At 32.4% G+C, this 12,419-nt stretch overlaps 1 protein-coding gene across 2 annotated transcripts in view; it reads right to left on the reverse strand.

Annotated features, from left to right (window-relative positions):
- Positions 1-4,661: 4,661 nt before the first annotated feature.
- LOC124367688 (peroxisomal acyl-coenzyme A oxidase 3-like) overlaps positions 4,662-12,419 on the reverse strand; it is a 49,205-nt gene continuing 41,447 nt past the window's right edge. For both annotated transcript variants that reach the window (XM_046824711.1, XM_046824712.1), the window contains 2 exons: positions 10,630-10,781; positions 4,662-7,130 (listed from right to left, as the gene is read on the reverse strand). In XM_046824711.1, coding sequence (XP_046680667.1) covers positions 7,029-7,130; positions 10,630-10,781 — 254 coding nt within the window. In that variant the 3' untranslated portion in view covers positions 4,662-7,028. The remainder of the gene's footprint in view (positions 7,131-10,629; positions 10,782-12,419) is intronic.

Genomic DNA, 12,419 nt, shown 5'->3' on the forward strand with positions numbered 1-12,419 from the left:
AAAGTAATCTGGCCAGAACAAATAAATCACAAAGAAATATTGAGCTCATCAAACATAAATACAACCTTTTTAAAAAGAAAATTATACAAGAAAAACAAAGTTACTATGATACAAGAATTAAAAAATCCAAAAATTGTCAAAGGGATACCTGGAAAATTATTAATTCCGAAATTGGTCAGCCTAAATTAAACATAAAAAACATACGACTAAGGCACAACAATATTACAATAACACATCCTAAAAAAGTTTGTGAAGTTTTTAATGAGTATTATATTAACATAATTAGGGACAAAGTAAATTTAAACATTAATTTAACCACTTCAAGCTTTAATATACAAGAATATACAAATCAGTTCAAATGTAGATTACTTGATAGAAAAGATATGGTAAAAATTATTAGCAGTTTAAATAACAGTTATAGCACTGGATATGATGACATACCAGTACCTGTAATTAAAAGTGTAATGGAATTTCTAATTGATCCCTTACTTCATATAGTTAATTCTTCCTTATTATCTGGAATTTTTCCAGAAAAACTTAAAATAAGAAAAATTAAACCTCTTTTCAAAAAAGGCGATCAGATGGATGCTGCAAATTATCGGCCACTTGCTTTGCTACCAGTTATATCAAAAATATTTGAGCGGGCAATGGCTGATCAGTTATCTAGAAGAAAATGATTTAATTGATAACATACAACACGGCTTCAGAAAAAGGAAATCTGTTGTCACAGCTGCCACTGAGTTTCTAGAAGGCGTGATTGATTCTATTGATAGAGGAGATAAAGTGATAGGAGTGTTCATGGACTTACATAAGGCTTTTGATAGTGTTTGTCACACCACATTACTGTCTAAATTAGCATTACTAGGTATTAAAGAAAATGAATACAATTGGTTTAAATCATACTTACAAAATAGGCAACAATTTGTGGAAATAGCTCACCAAAATACTAAAAATAATTTTAGTATCAACTACAAATCAAATTTAAAACAAACCATTCTTGGGGTTCCTCAAGGTTCCATATTGGGACCTCTGCTATTTCTCTGCTACCTAAAAGGTCTTCCTGAATTGGAAAAATTGTGTTTGTATGCTGATGATGCCACTCTGCGAATAAGCGCACCATCTAAGTATGACATTGAAATGGATGCGTTTCTTAGTCTATCCAATTTAAATCAATTTTTCCAAGAAAATAATTTAATTCTAAATCCAACCAAAACAAACTATATTGAATTTAATACTAACCGGTGTAGAAACAAAATTAATCCTAGTATACGAATGGATCAAATTTCTATAGCAAAAGTCGAGGAGGTAAAATTTCTGGGATTAACATTGGATAGCTCATTGTCATGGAATAAACACATAGACAGTGTACTTTCAAAAATGGGTTCTGGTCTTTATGCTCTTCGAAGAATATCAAAATTATGTACAAACAATACTTTGAAGTCAGTATACTTTTCTCATATTCATTCACATATTGTTTTTGGTATTGCCCTATATGGATCAACTTCAATTAGAAATTTAAATTCAATCCTAACTGTACAAAAAAAGGCAATTCGTATTATGCTCGGCTTACAATGGAATGAATCCGTAAAAAACCACTTTCCTCAATTAGAAATCATGACTGTCTATAGTGCATACATATATGACACTATACTGTCAGTGAAAAATCGAATAAATGATATTGAAATATGTGGTAAAAACCACTCATATAATACAAGAAATAGAAATAATATGGCAGTCATCCGACATAATTTGGAATTTTTTTGTAAAACACCAAAATACATGGGAGCTAAATTCTTCAACTTGTTGCCAAACTACATAAAATTACTGGAAAATAATAATTTATGCAATGTTAAACTAAAAAAATATTTAACTAACCTTCCCCTGTATTCGTTTTCTGAATTTTTTGAAATCCATGGTGGAAAACATGGATAAAAACAGTTTTATTACATTTTTTCTTTAACTTTAATTTTTAAATTTTCATTTGTAATTTTAATAATTTTAGTATGAAACTATTGTATTATATAATGAATTGTGACCTGTTACTATTTGTTAACAATGATGTTAATGTTAATAATGTTATTATTATAGTATTATATTGGATTGACACCATTCTTATGTACACCATGTGTATTAATATGAATAAAGATGTTTCTGATTCTGGAAAGGGTATTTAGACTTCAGAAAAGAGCTGTCAGAACCATCTTGAAATTGAAAACAAGAGAGTCGTGTAGAGAAGCATTTAGGGAGCTTAGATTATTGACTTTACCCTCCCTCTATATCTTGGAGGTCGCTCTGTACTGCAGGTCAAGGTACACTTTGACTCAAGGCAGGGATGTTCACTCATATGATACTAGAGGTAGGGACAACTACAGAATTCAACCACACAGAAGTACAGCCTTTGAACGGCTGCCATCTCAAGTTGGTGTCAAAGTAATCAATTGCCTTCCTGAATGCATCAAAAATCAAAACCTGACTCTTTTCAAGACTCGTTTAAAGCATCTTTTGGTGTCTAGTGCCTTTTACACGATTGAGGAGTTTTTTCAATATCGCTGGGACAATTAGTAACCCCCCCTACCCGATATTCTGGTGTTGAGAGTGTGATTGTTTGCATGATTGTTGAGAGATGTATGTATGTTTGAGTGAGCTTCAATGTGTATGAATGGCTAGGAAGAATATGACGCTTGCAACACAATTGTAAAATTGTAACAAATGCAATAAAGAATTTTTTATTATTATTATTATAACAAATTTGGAATTGCAACTCTCAGAACGTACATTATACTGTTAGCAATGCATAATTAAATGTAACCAATTCTGTGTGAATTTTGAGTTTAGCTCCCAGTTCTCCTTCCACTAAGTGCAGTGTCGGAAATCTGACACCGGTACAGTCTTAACTCCTGGAGTTTGGAGTCACGTTCATCTGAAGAGATTCAAAAAAAGTCAGCTATGAAGATGTTCAATGAATGCGAAATTAAATATAACAAAGGCATTTGATATAAGGTTGCTGTACAATGCTATTTGATTGATGCAAGTTGCTGCAGAAGTGTAACTGAAACTTAGCCTATAACTTCCATCAAGTTAATGTTTATTTCAAATATTCATTGAAACTTTAATTGTCCGTAGTGTGTTGTAACTTAGCAGCTTGAGTTTCTAAACCACATCCATGATCTCCATGCACTTTCTTGCTTCTTGGTTAACAAGGTTGTGATAATGTTGTGCCATGCATGCATTGCATAATATTAAAGTGTGTTACAAGCGTTCTTCATTTACAGTTAATCAATTTAACTGTTATACTACTATTGAAATTACAAATTACACATTATTAGTTTAATTTGAGACATTTATTATTTTTATTTACTTCAATTTAACAGTATTGAAACAAATTTTGTACAACATGACTTATTTAATACAGAGAATACATTTTACTTCGCACAAATTTAATTTGTTCTAATTCACCAAAATTAACATAATTTCATATTTTTTAGGGGGATAGTTTTGAGAGTAATTTCCCAGAAACATTTTTAAATTAAGCATTAAACACACAATCCAATTGTAGCTTATAATCATTTACTGATATCATGCCTATTAATCCCAAATGTTTTGTGTTTCATTCATTATTTTACATCTAAATTGTATGAAAAAAATACAACTAGAGTTTATAAAACACTATAATTTTCATTTAATAAACTGCAGACTATTGGGTAGAATAAATAGGCTTTTATTTACAAATATTTTTATTCAAGTACAAACTCAAAAACAACTACATCGTTAATATTGACTAGTTGCTACTCTGAAAACTTAATTTCGTTGTAAATAACAAGTGTAAATATAAAATGTTGAATTGAGAAATATTTTTTTTATTGTGAAGACCTTATTAGACTATATTTAAACATTTACAATATATAAAATATTAATATTTTAGTACTAGTGAACTGAGCCTTCAATATAAACCAATAGTAACAATTTTTGTTGTTTAACAACGTAACCATTTAGTTTATTGGTCATTAATTACATGTTAATCTTATCCAAGGATACATAACAATCAGATTTATTACTTCCATCTGAAAGTGCACACCACTTGTTTGTGGAGAACGAGCCAGGAGATGATGGATACTACACCAAGTGCATAAGTACTTGTTTGTGGGCATGACAAATTTGTACTCAACAATATCTTTTGTTGAATATAAATTTGAAAAACTTAATCTGAAGCTATGTTTGGCAACAAAATGCTTTCAATTGACTCATCTGTTCATGATTCCTTCCTTATGTTTCTTGAGCAAACAAGAGAAGTAGCCTACCTCTCTACAGGAAGTGGATTAGAAAACTTTCCTTCAAGAATAAATTTTTAAAAGCAGCTGTATTTTTGTACGTATATCCCTTTGGCCTTTTTCTTTTTTCCCATCACAGTCAGAATTTAGTCACATTAAACAATGTAAATAGCACAACGTAATTACGTTAAATAGTCATCCTAAACAACTTGACACAAACAAAATAACTCGTCTCAGTTCAGTTTCTTTCGTAATAAGGCTTTTTTATAAAAAAGTTAAAAACAGGGCTTTTTGTATAAACTCTCCAGAGTTACATTTTTAGCATCAAATTCCAGTAATCTCCGGTGACATCTGGTGGTGTGGCAACCATAGGTTTAATAACGTAACAAATAGTTTAATATGATCATTTTTATTGAACAGAAATCAAGAACAGTAAAAATAAATACAAATAAAATTAATAATTATACTATAAAAACTGTTGAAGAATAATACACATGTATTCAATACATAAATATAAAACTTATTTGTGGACATAGAACAATACCAACAGGTAACTTTTTACTGTAATATTTGGGATGAGCCAAAATGGTTCTCAAAAGCCTAATGGCACTCTTTTAACTTTAAGATAAAAAAACTATTTTTTTCTAAAGCTTTTCCAACTGAAAGCAAAGTACAACTACGAATTCCTACAACCAATTGTGAAATCTTAAAATATTCAGAAAAACATATTTTCCATGTGTTAAATTTTAAAACCCTCCAAGCACTGACTATATTCACTTGTAGCGCTACAAGTTTTTTAGGACTTTGCAAGCATATGTTGAAAGTAAATAATCAGTACACAAAAATTAACAAAGTGTAACATATTGTATATATGTTTTCAGCAAAAGCTACAGACTGATAAAATAATAATTGCAATTACTTACGATTGTGTGTTGAAAGTTTTCAAACTTTTTTTAGAGAAACAGTTAAGTTTTTTTTTACTTTTTCACATTTATCACAGCATAGCAATAGCACTTCACTAAATTTACTCAATTAAAAATTAAATACAAATTATTACAGATAAAAATATATGCAATTTACACTTTTTAGAAAAAGCAAAAAAGTGTGTTGTTTGTGCCCACAAAAAACATTTTGGCAAAGTTAAAAACCACATTACTATCAATTCCAATTCATCGATCAACACTCTTTAATAGGTTCTTTACTGTTCCGACCTTTTACACTCTCTCCGACGATATTAGATGTACATGCATATTGAGGACCATGCACGCTTCAGGGTGGGGGTTAGGGACTTGCTGCTGGGGGGCCTGTGGGGGTGACGGGTGGAGCTGCTTATGGAGGTCATGTAGTTAGTCGGTGTTTTAAGAGTCACTTTGCTTTTCCTTTACATTTTGAATTTTTCTTGTATTTATTATAATATATGTAAACTCTTCCTTTCAAGTTTTAAATTAATTTCAATATATTGATTTTTACTTTAAGTTCATTTCATTCTGTATAGGTTAAGCAATTTTGTTATATTCTATTTAAAGCATATGTTACTGTTCAAACGATGTTAATAATTTACCACAATTGTACAAACTATTGTAAATCTACTGTATACATTATGAGGATGAGTGGTAGATAGGGCTTGATAGCCCAAACTCCACCTCTTTAATAGAGGCATTTTTTTCATTTCATTTCAAAATAACTCACTTAAAGAGTGACTCCCATAAGCAATGACAATTCCAGCTGACGATATGCTTAGGTAAAATCATCTGTAGTCTTGAGACAGCATTTAGGATAAATTGAGACGGATGTAGATAAATTAATAGTGCCACTTTTCTAGTTTATTACTATATAAAATACATTGTGAAATATCATCGTTTATGGATGTTTTGCCGTTTTCCATGTTCACCAACCTCGTGTAGCGCAATGTCAGCACTTAGAGGGATATCATATTTCCAAAAAGCCACCTAGTTTTGTGAAACGTGGAAACTGATAAATTAAAAATCTTACTAACCAAGTTATAAAACTATACCAAGAGCAAAAGGTGAATTTTCGCAATGAGCATAAATACACAAGATTACCTCTGTGCATTTTGCTTTACCTCTAGGAAGACTAACAGAATAATGACGTATACTTATCATTAATTTTAGATTTTCCTGGATCTGAGCATTCAACAGTATAACTATTCTGAAAAGCAATTTTCATAATTAGGAAATGGTGCTAATTTATCATACCACTACAAAAGCAAAACCACGGACAAATACATTGTACTCTTCTATTAGATAGTAAACGTTGTAAGGAATTATATAATTGTACAATTAATATTAATTAAATACATAACTATAAAAATAAGCAAAGCTCAAAACTTAGCATTCAAGGGGTCAATAGCCTCATTACACAAGGTCAAACAATTAACTAACAAAGATTATTCTAAAAAAATAACCAAATAAACATTTATAAAATTAAAACTTAGTCTTGCTATAGATGAACTGAGGGGTAAAATAGAATCCCAAAGATTAACACTGAATATATATGATTTAACAAACAACTTTTCCAAACTTCAACTAACAATATTTTTTAATACGTAATTACATTGATTACACATTATTAATTGGTTTATAATAATGAATACAATCAGATAGAGCAAAATACTTATCAAAAATATTAATATGTGTTGAAACATGATGCTTCAACCAATATGTTAGCCCGCTCCTCGAATAGAAACCACAATGGCACTCAGATATAGGTTATCTATGGCACCAAAGGTTGATGCCGATGTTAAAGGCGAGACCGAAACTTGCCAGACAGTTCGGTCCACCAGGCGGGGCGCTCCAAGTTGCCTGCAGTAGTCATCAACGCTTGCTCCAAGTACTTGTACACCTGTGAAGTTACATCATCAGATAAAAGATCTAATTTAGGAAGCATATCAGTTTTCATTGAGTATAAAATTGAGTTGGAAGTCTCCCAATTGAACTAAATAGATTAAATAAATAAATAAAATAAAATAAATATTTATTTTCCAACATTTACATACATGTTTACAATAAATGACAAACTTAGGAAGTCACTGACGAAAATCAAGTAGCTGGTTAGTGTAACAGACAAACAATACATAAATAAACAGTTTATAGCTTGATCTCACATAAAAAAACTAAAAAGTCAACAGACTGCTCTCCGCAACGTCTGCTCAAGACTACAAACAAAACTACATTCAAAAGAAAGACATATTATAGCAGATTTTTATATAATATATAGTGATTATTAGAAAGTAATTAAATTGATTTTGAGGACAAGTCTTCCGCCTTCACTGGTGTATGGCACGTGTTGTGTAGTGCTCTTGATTCGGTGCAGTGAAATTGAGTTTATTGAGGAGGCTTAATACAAGATCTTCAATATCTGAATTGGTGTCAAACAGTATAGGATATGAAGCATTTGAATAATTTGTCAGAGGACACTAAGCAGTGGATACTAAGTTAGCAGAGGATACTAAGTGGTCAATGTTCATGTTCTCTCCAGGTCAAGAATTCTTCAAGGCTGTAGAACGATCTCCCTAGCAGTCAGGCAGTTAGCTTCTTCTTGAGCAGGTTACGGCTGGTACTCTTGAGTGCTTCTGGTAGGCGGTTAAAGAATTTTGCTCCAGCATAGGTTGGCTTCGTCTCGTAGCGTGCTGTCTTGTGTGGAGGTAATGCATAGTTTGCAGCATTTATGGTATGATAGGCATGTCTGTCTTGGTGACTAGGCAGGTCTTGTGTAGAGGCATACATTATTGTCTCCAGGATGTAGAGTGAGGGTGCAGTGAGGATCCCTAGGTCTTTAAAAGATTGTCTACAGCTGTCTCTTTTGCCCAGGCCAGATATTGCTCTTACAGCTTTCTTTTGCAGGATCAGTAAGTGCTGCATATTTCTTGCTGTTGAGCCTCCCCATAGCACAATGCCATACCGCAGGTGCGACTCAAACAGTGCATGATATAAGTTTTTGCTGGCTGCTTGAGTGCTTATTGTCTTGATCCTCTTTATAACGAAGATAGCTGAGCTAAATTTTTTACAGAGCTTGTTTACCTGCCCCTCCCAGGACAGCTTTTCGTCTATCACGATCCCTAAGTGATTTACTTCGTTGGTTGCTGTAATACTGGGGAGCTCTGAAATTTTCTCTCTATTTATTCCCAGAGCTATTTGCTTTGTCTTAGATTCGTTAAGGACGAGGTCATTTACAGAAGAGTACTCAGCTGCTACGTTTAATGCAATATATGAAGCAATTTCAAGGTCTTCTGTGCTTTTCTTTCCAGTGAGCAGCACTGTGTCATCTGCGTACAAAATACTGTAGGCATAGTCTTGGAGATGTTGTGGCATATCATTTGTAAAGAGTACAAATAAGGCCGGTCCAAGAACAGATCCCTGTGGGACTCCTCTTTGGATGCAGAGTGGGTCTGACTTAATTATGGTTGTCAATTCCTTCAGGGTATGCTTTACTTCTACTACCTGGCTTCTTCCATTCATGTAGTCTTTGAACCATTTGGCCTCCACACCATGGATTCCAAGGACATTCAGTTTCCTAATTATCAGGTCGTGGCTCAGGCAGTCGAATGCTTTGCTATAATCAAGCAGTACGCCAACAACAGTGTCCCCATCTTCTAGGTGGTCTATAATATGTTCAATCAGGTCAATAAGTGCTGTTATGGTAGACCTTCCGCCAGTAAAACCATGCTGTCTGTCTGTGAGTAGTCCGTTCCACTTGAGATGTCCTAACAGTCTGGCATTGTTTATGTTAATTCTCTCCAGTCTGGACTTACATAAGTATGCTTGGTTTTCTGACACACAATTTGTTAAGTGAAATGTTTTCGAGTTATCGCCACACATTTTACTTGTCTAATTTTTTTGTGTGTGTGCTTAACATTAGTCTTCAGATCTTTTGAAACCTGAAGAAAAGGAAAGATTCCAATCATCAAAATTTTCAGTTCTACTTTTGCGAGAAAAAGAGGACGGCCAAGCATTTTGACTGATAAAATTGTATATAAAATCGATGAGAAGATTAAGGATGACCATCAATTTACAATAACTGAACTCTTACTTAAGTTTTCTTCAAATTTCAAGGAGTTTTTTATTGTTACGCAGAAGTTCAGTTACCATAAATTTTGTGCATGGTACCAAAAATCTTAACATACACCCATAAAAATCTACCTGGTTAAGTCTCAGGTGGCAGAATGTCATAATGTTGGAATTTCAAAACTAGCTTACCGCTATGATAAGTGCCTAAATTTGTATGGTGTCTATGTAGAAAAATAATATTTTAGTGTCAATTTCAAATATATATATATATATAAAATACAGTTTTTTCCTTTTATTTCATATCAATATATGTTTATATCAAAGTGTAATCTACTTACTAGATAGCTCTCGTACAATCAATTCAATTCCTTCTGAACTTAGAATTTTACAGTGTGTCTGGTTATTTGAACTTACATCATATTTGTGCATCTTTCTGTAAAATGGTTTTCACTGAACTAACATAATTCAAATTAAACATGTCCAGGAATAAGAATGACTGGGCTGATGAAAATAAACAAAAATTTAGGTAGGTGATGAAACACAGTTTTTTTTCTTTTTAATCCTCCGACAAAATGTCAATAACCTGAATAAAAACCAAAAATGGAACAAAATACACAAAAAATAAACAATCTGAAGTTTAAAGCAGTAATACATAAAAGAATACTAGACAGCTTTGTGTTTTCACTAGCAATGCTGCCAAACTCGAGCTATGTTTACTTCAATGGACCTCTAATCATTATGAGTAATAATTCTGTAAACTTTTTGAATCTACCTCATAGATAAAACCAACTAGCACAATTATAAAGATCTGACTGTAGATAACTGTAAACTTGAGGAACAATATACATAACTTCAGAAAGGTTATTAAATTACTCTCTTCTTTAATATAAAGGATGGAGCGGTATGCACCACCATCAAAGTCAGTGTTACCTGTATAGAAATGAAAGCCTCATACAAAATTTCAAGTTTATAGGTCAGTCTTTTTGAGATTTCCTGTAAGCAGACAAACAGACAGAAAAGAAGTTTTTCCAGCCCCTCGAATTACAGGGTTTGCTAACGATCAGCCAATAATACGAGTCCAGACTAAGGTTAATACTGTAAATATTAAAAACTATATTTGCTTATGATGAAATTGCTCATTGATGGAGATTTCGGAACTACAACAGTCACTGTAGGACTGTGATATTCGGCTATACTCAAATAATGCAAATTTATTTAACAAAACTTGTTCTCAAACAAAGTCAATAAAGCGTTAAAAATTTTTGATAATTTCAACACCCCAAACATACGTTAAACAATAGGCTAAAAAGTTAAGTGAGTTGTTGCCTGCTCACTTTTCCGCTGGAGTGGCCGAGCACAGAGTTGAGGATGAAGTCAGGAGGGGCTACCACGTCCACCAACGACACAGCTTCATTCTTCAGCTGTCCACACACGGTAAGGATGGCAGAGTGGATCATTTCACTTTGACTGTTGTCTATGTAGCCTCCTGTAACAGGTTCATTTGTACCTACTAGATGCTGAAATAGCACATTCCTGCCATCTTGTAAAATATCTACTATATATTATTAATTTTCTCACATTGGTTTCTTTAACTCTGTTAGTTTTAATTTTACAAATACTGTACTTAGTTTTAATTGTAAAGTATGAATTACAATAATCATTTTAAAAACAAAAATCACAAAATTTAAATTTTTTCCATTAAGAAACCAAACTACACTACAGAGTCAGAGGGATTATTAATTAATTTACATTGTGGCATATAATCCACCGTGGTGATTCAATGATGACAATCGAACAACCAAGACAAAAATTTGTAAACAGATGACCTGTAACATCAGACCTTAAATATGAATTATCCATAAAAAACACAAGGATCTTAGAACCTTTACTTTTCATTTTCATACAAATGATCTTTCTAAGAATATTATAAAATTAGTCCTGTTGGCCGACGATGAAAATCTTAGCATATTTGAAGCTGTGTGGAACAATTCCAATTGTTGATATTTAGAATATTCAAACGGCAAGTAATTAATTTAAACCAATTTTTTGAAATTGTAGAGAACATGAATGTTTAATTCACAGCCTAAACAATGGAAATCAAAACACCCATGACTCATATTGGAATAAACTCTGTGTCACTGTAAAATTTATAAGGTACTAGCTGTTTCCCGCTGCTTTGCACGCTTTTCGTAAGCTTTGCCCGTGTATGTGAACTTCTGGTTTAATTTAATTATATTTACAACGCCGATGTAGAGTTTCCCTTGTTGCCACGATCAAGAAAATATGTTTATGTTTATAGCCATTGTGCAAGTACATGTACTTTATTATAAAGTGGTCTAACACTCAAACTTTAAGTTCAATCAGAAATGTATCTTAAAGACAAATATACGTAATAACTTAGCGCCTTCAAATAGTGTTTGGCTATGTAATATACGTAACTGTCTCGTAATTGCAGTTTATAGTGTGCAGGCGCTTTGAAACCTTTTTTCTTTTGCAGCGCCGCTTGGTGGTGAGTTACATCAATGGGCATAGCTTATAAACCTTCTCCGTGGAAAAATACGTATACATACAAATTTTCATAATGGTCTGTCTAATATTTTGCGATTCCATAAAGGACAAACACACAAACATTCATTTTTATATACAGGGTGAGTCAGAAATATGGTAAAATATTTTAAGACGTGATTCTAGAGCTAAAAATAAGAAAAAAATGTTATATAAAGGTAGGTCCCGAAACGCTCCATTACTGAGTAATGGCTGGCGAAAGATTTTGCTTTGTTTTCAGTTCACCTGGTGAAATTAAGTTATCTGAAAGGTTTTGTTCTTACTTTTTTAACTCAAATAAGATGGATTCATAAAGGAAATCACCTGAAAAATCAAATAAAACCACTCTAGAGGTTTTAGTGTGAACAGTTTTTGAGAAAAAGTATGAAATTTGCCAAAAATCTAATATCAAAAATACCGTCTTAAATGTTTGATGTCGAATAACATTGTTAGATGACCAATAAACAAATTGTTTTTTCCTAATACAGATTGTAGAGAATTTAATTCTGAAAATAACCATAATAAGCAAAGTTAACTAAATGTGTAAAAAAGTTATGAAATTGACTCCTCACGTATTACA

This window comes from Homalodisca vitripennis, chromosome 8 (genome assembly GCF_021130785.1).
Source record: "Homalodisca vitripennis isolate AUS2020 chromosome 8, UT_GWSS_2.1, whole genome shotgun sequence".
Classification (NCBI taxonomy): domain Eukaryota; kingdom Metazoa; phylum Arthropoda; class Insecta; order Hemiptera; family Cicadellidae; genus Homalodisca; species Homalodisca vitripennis.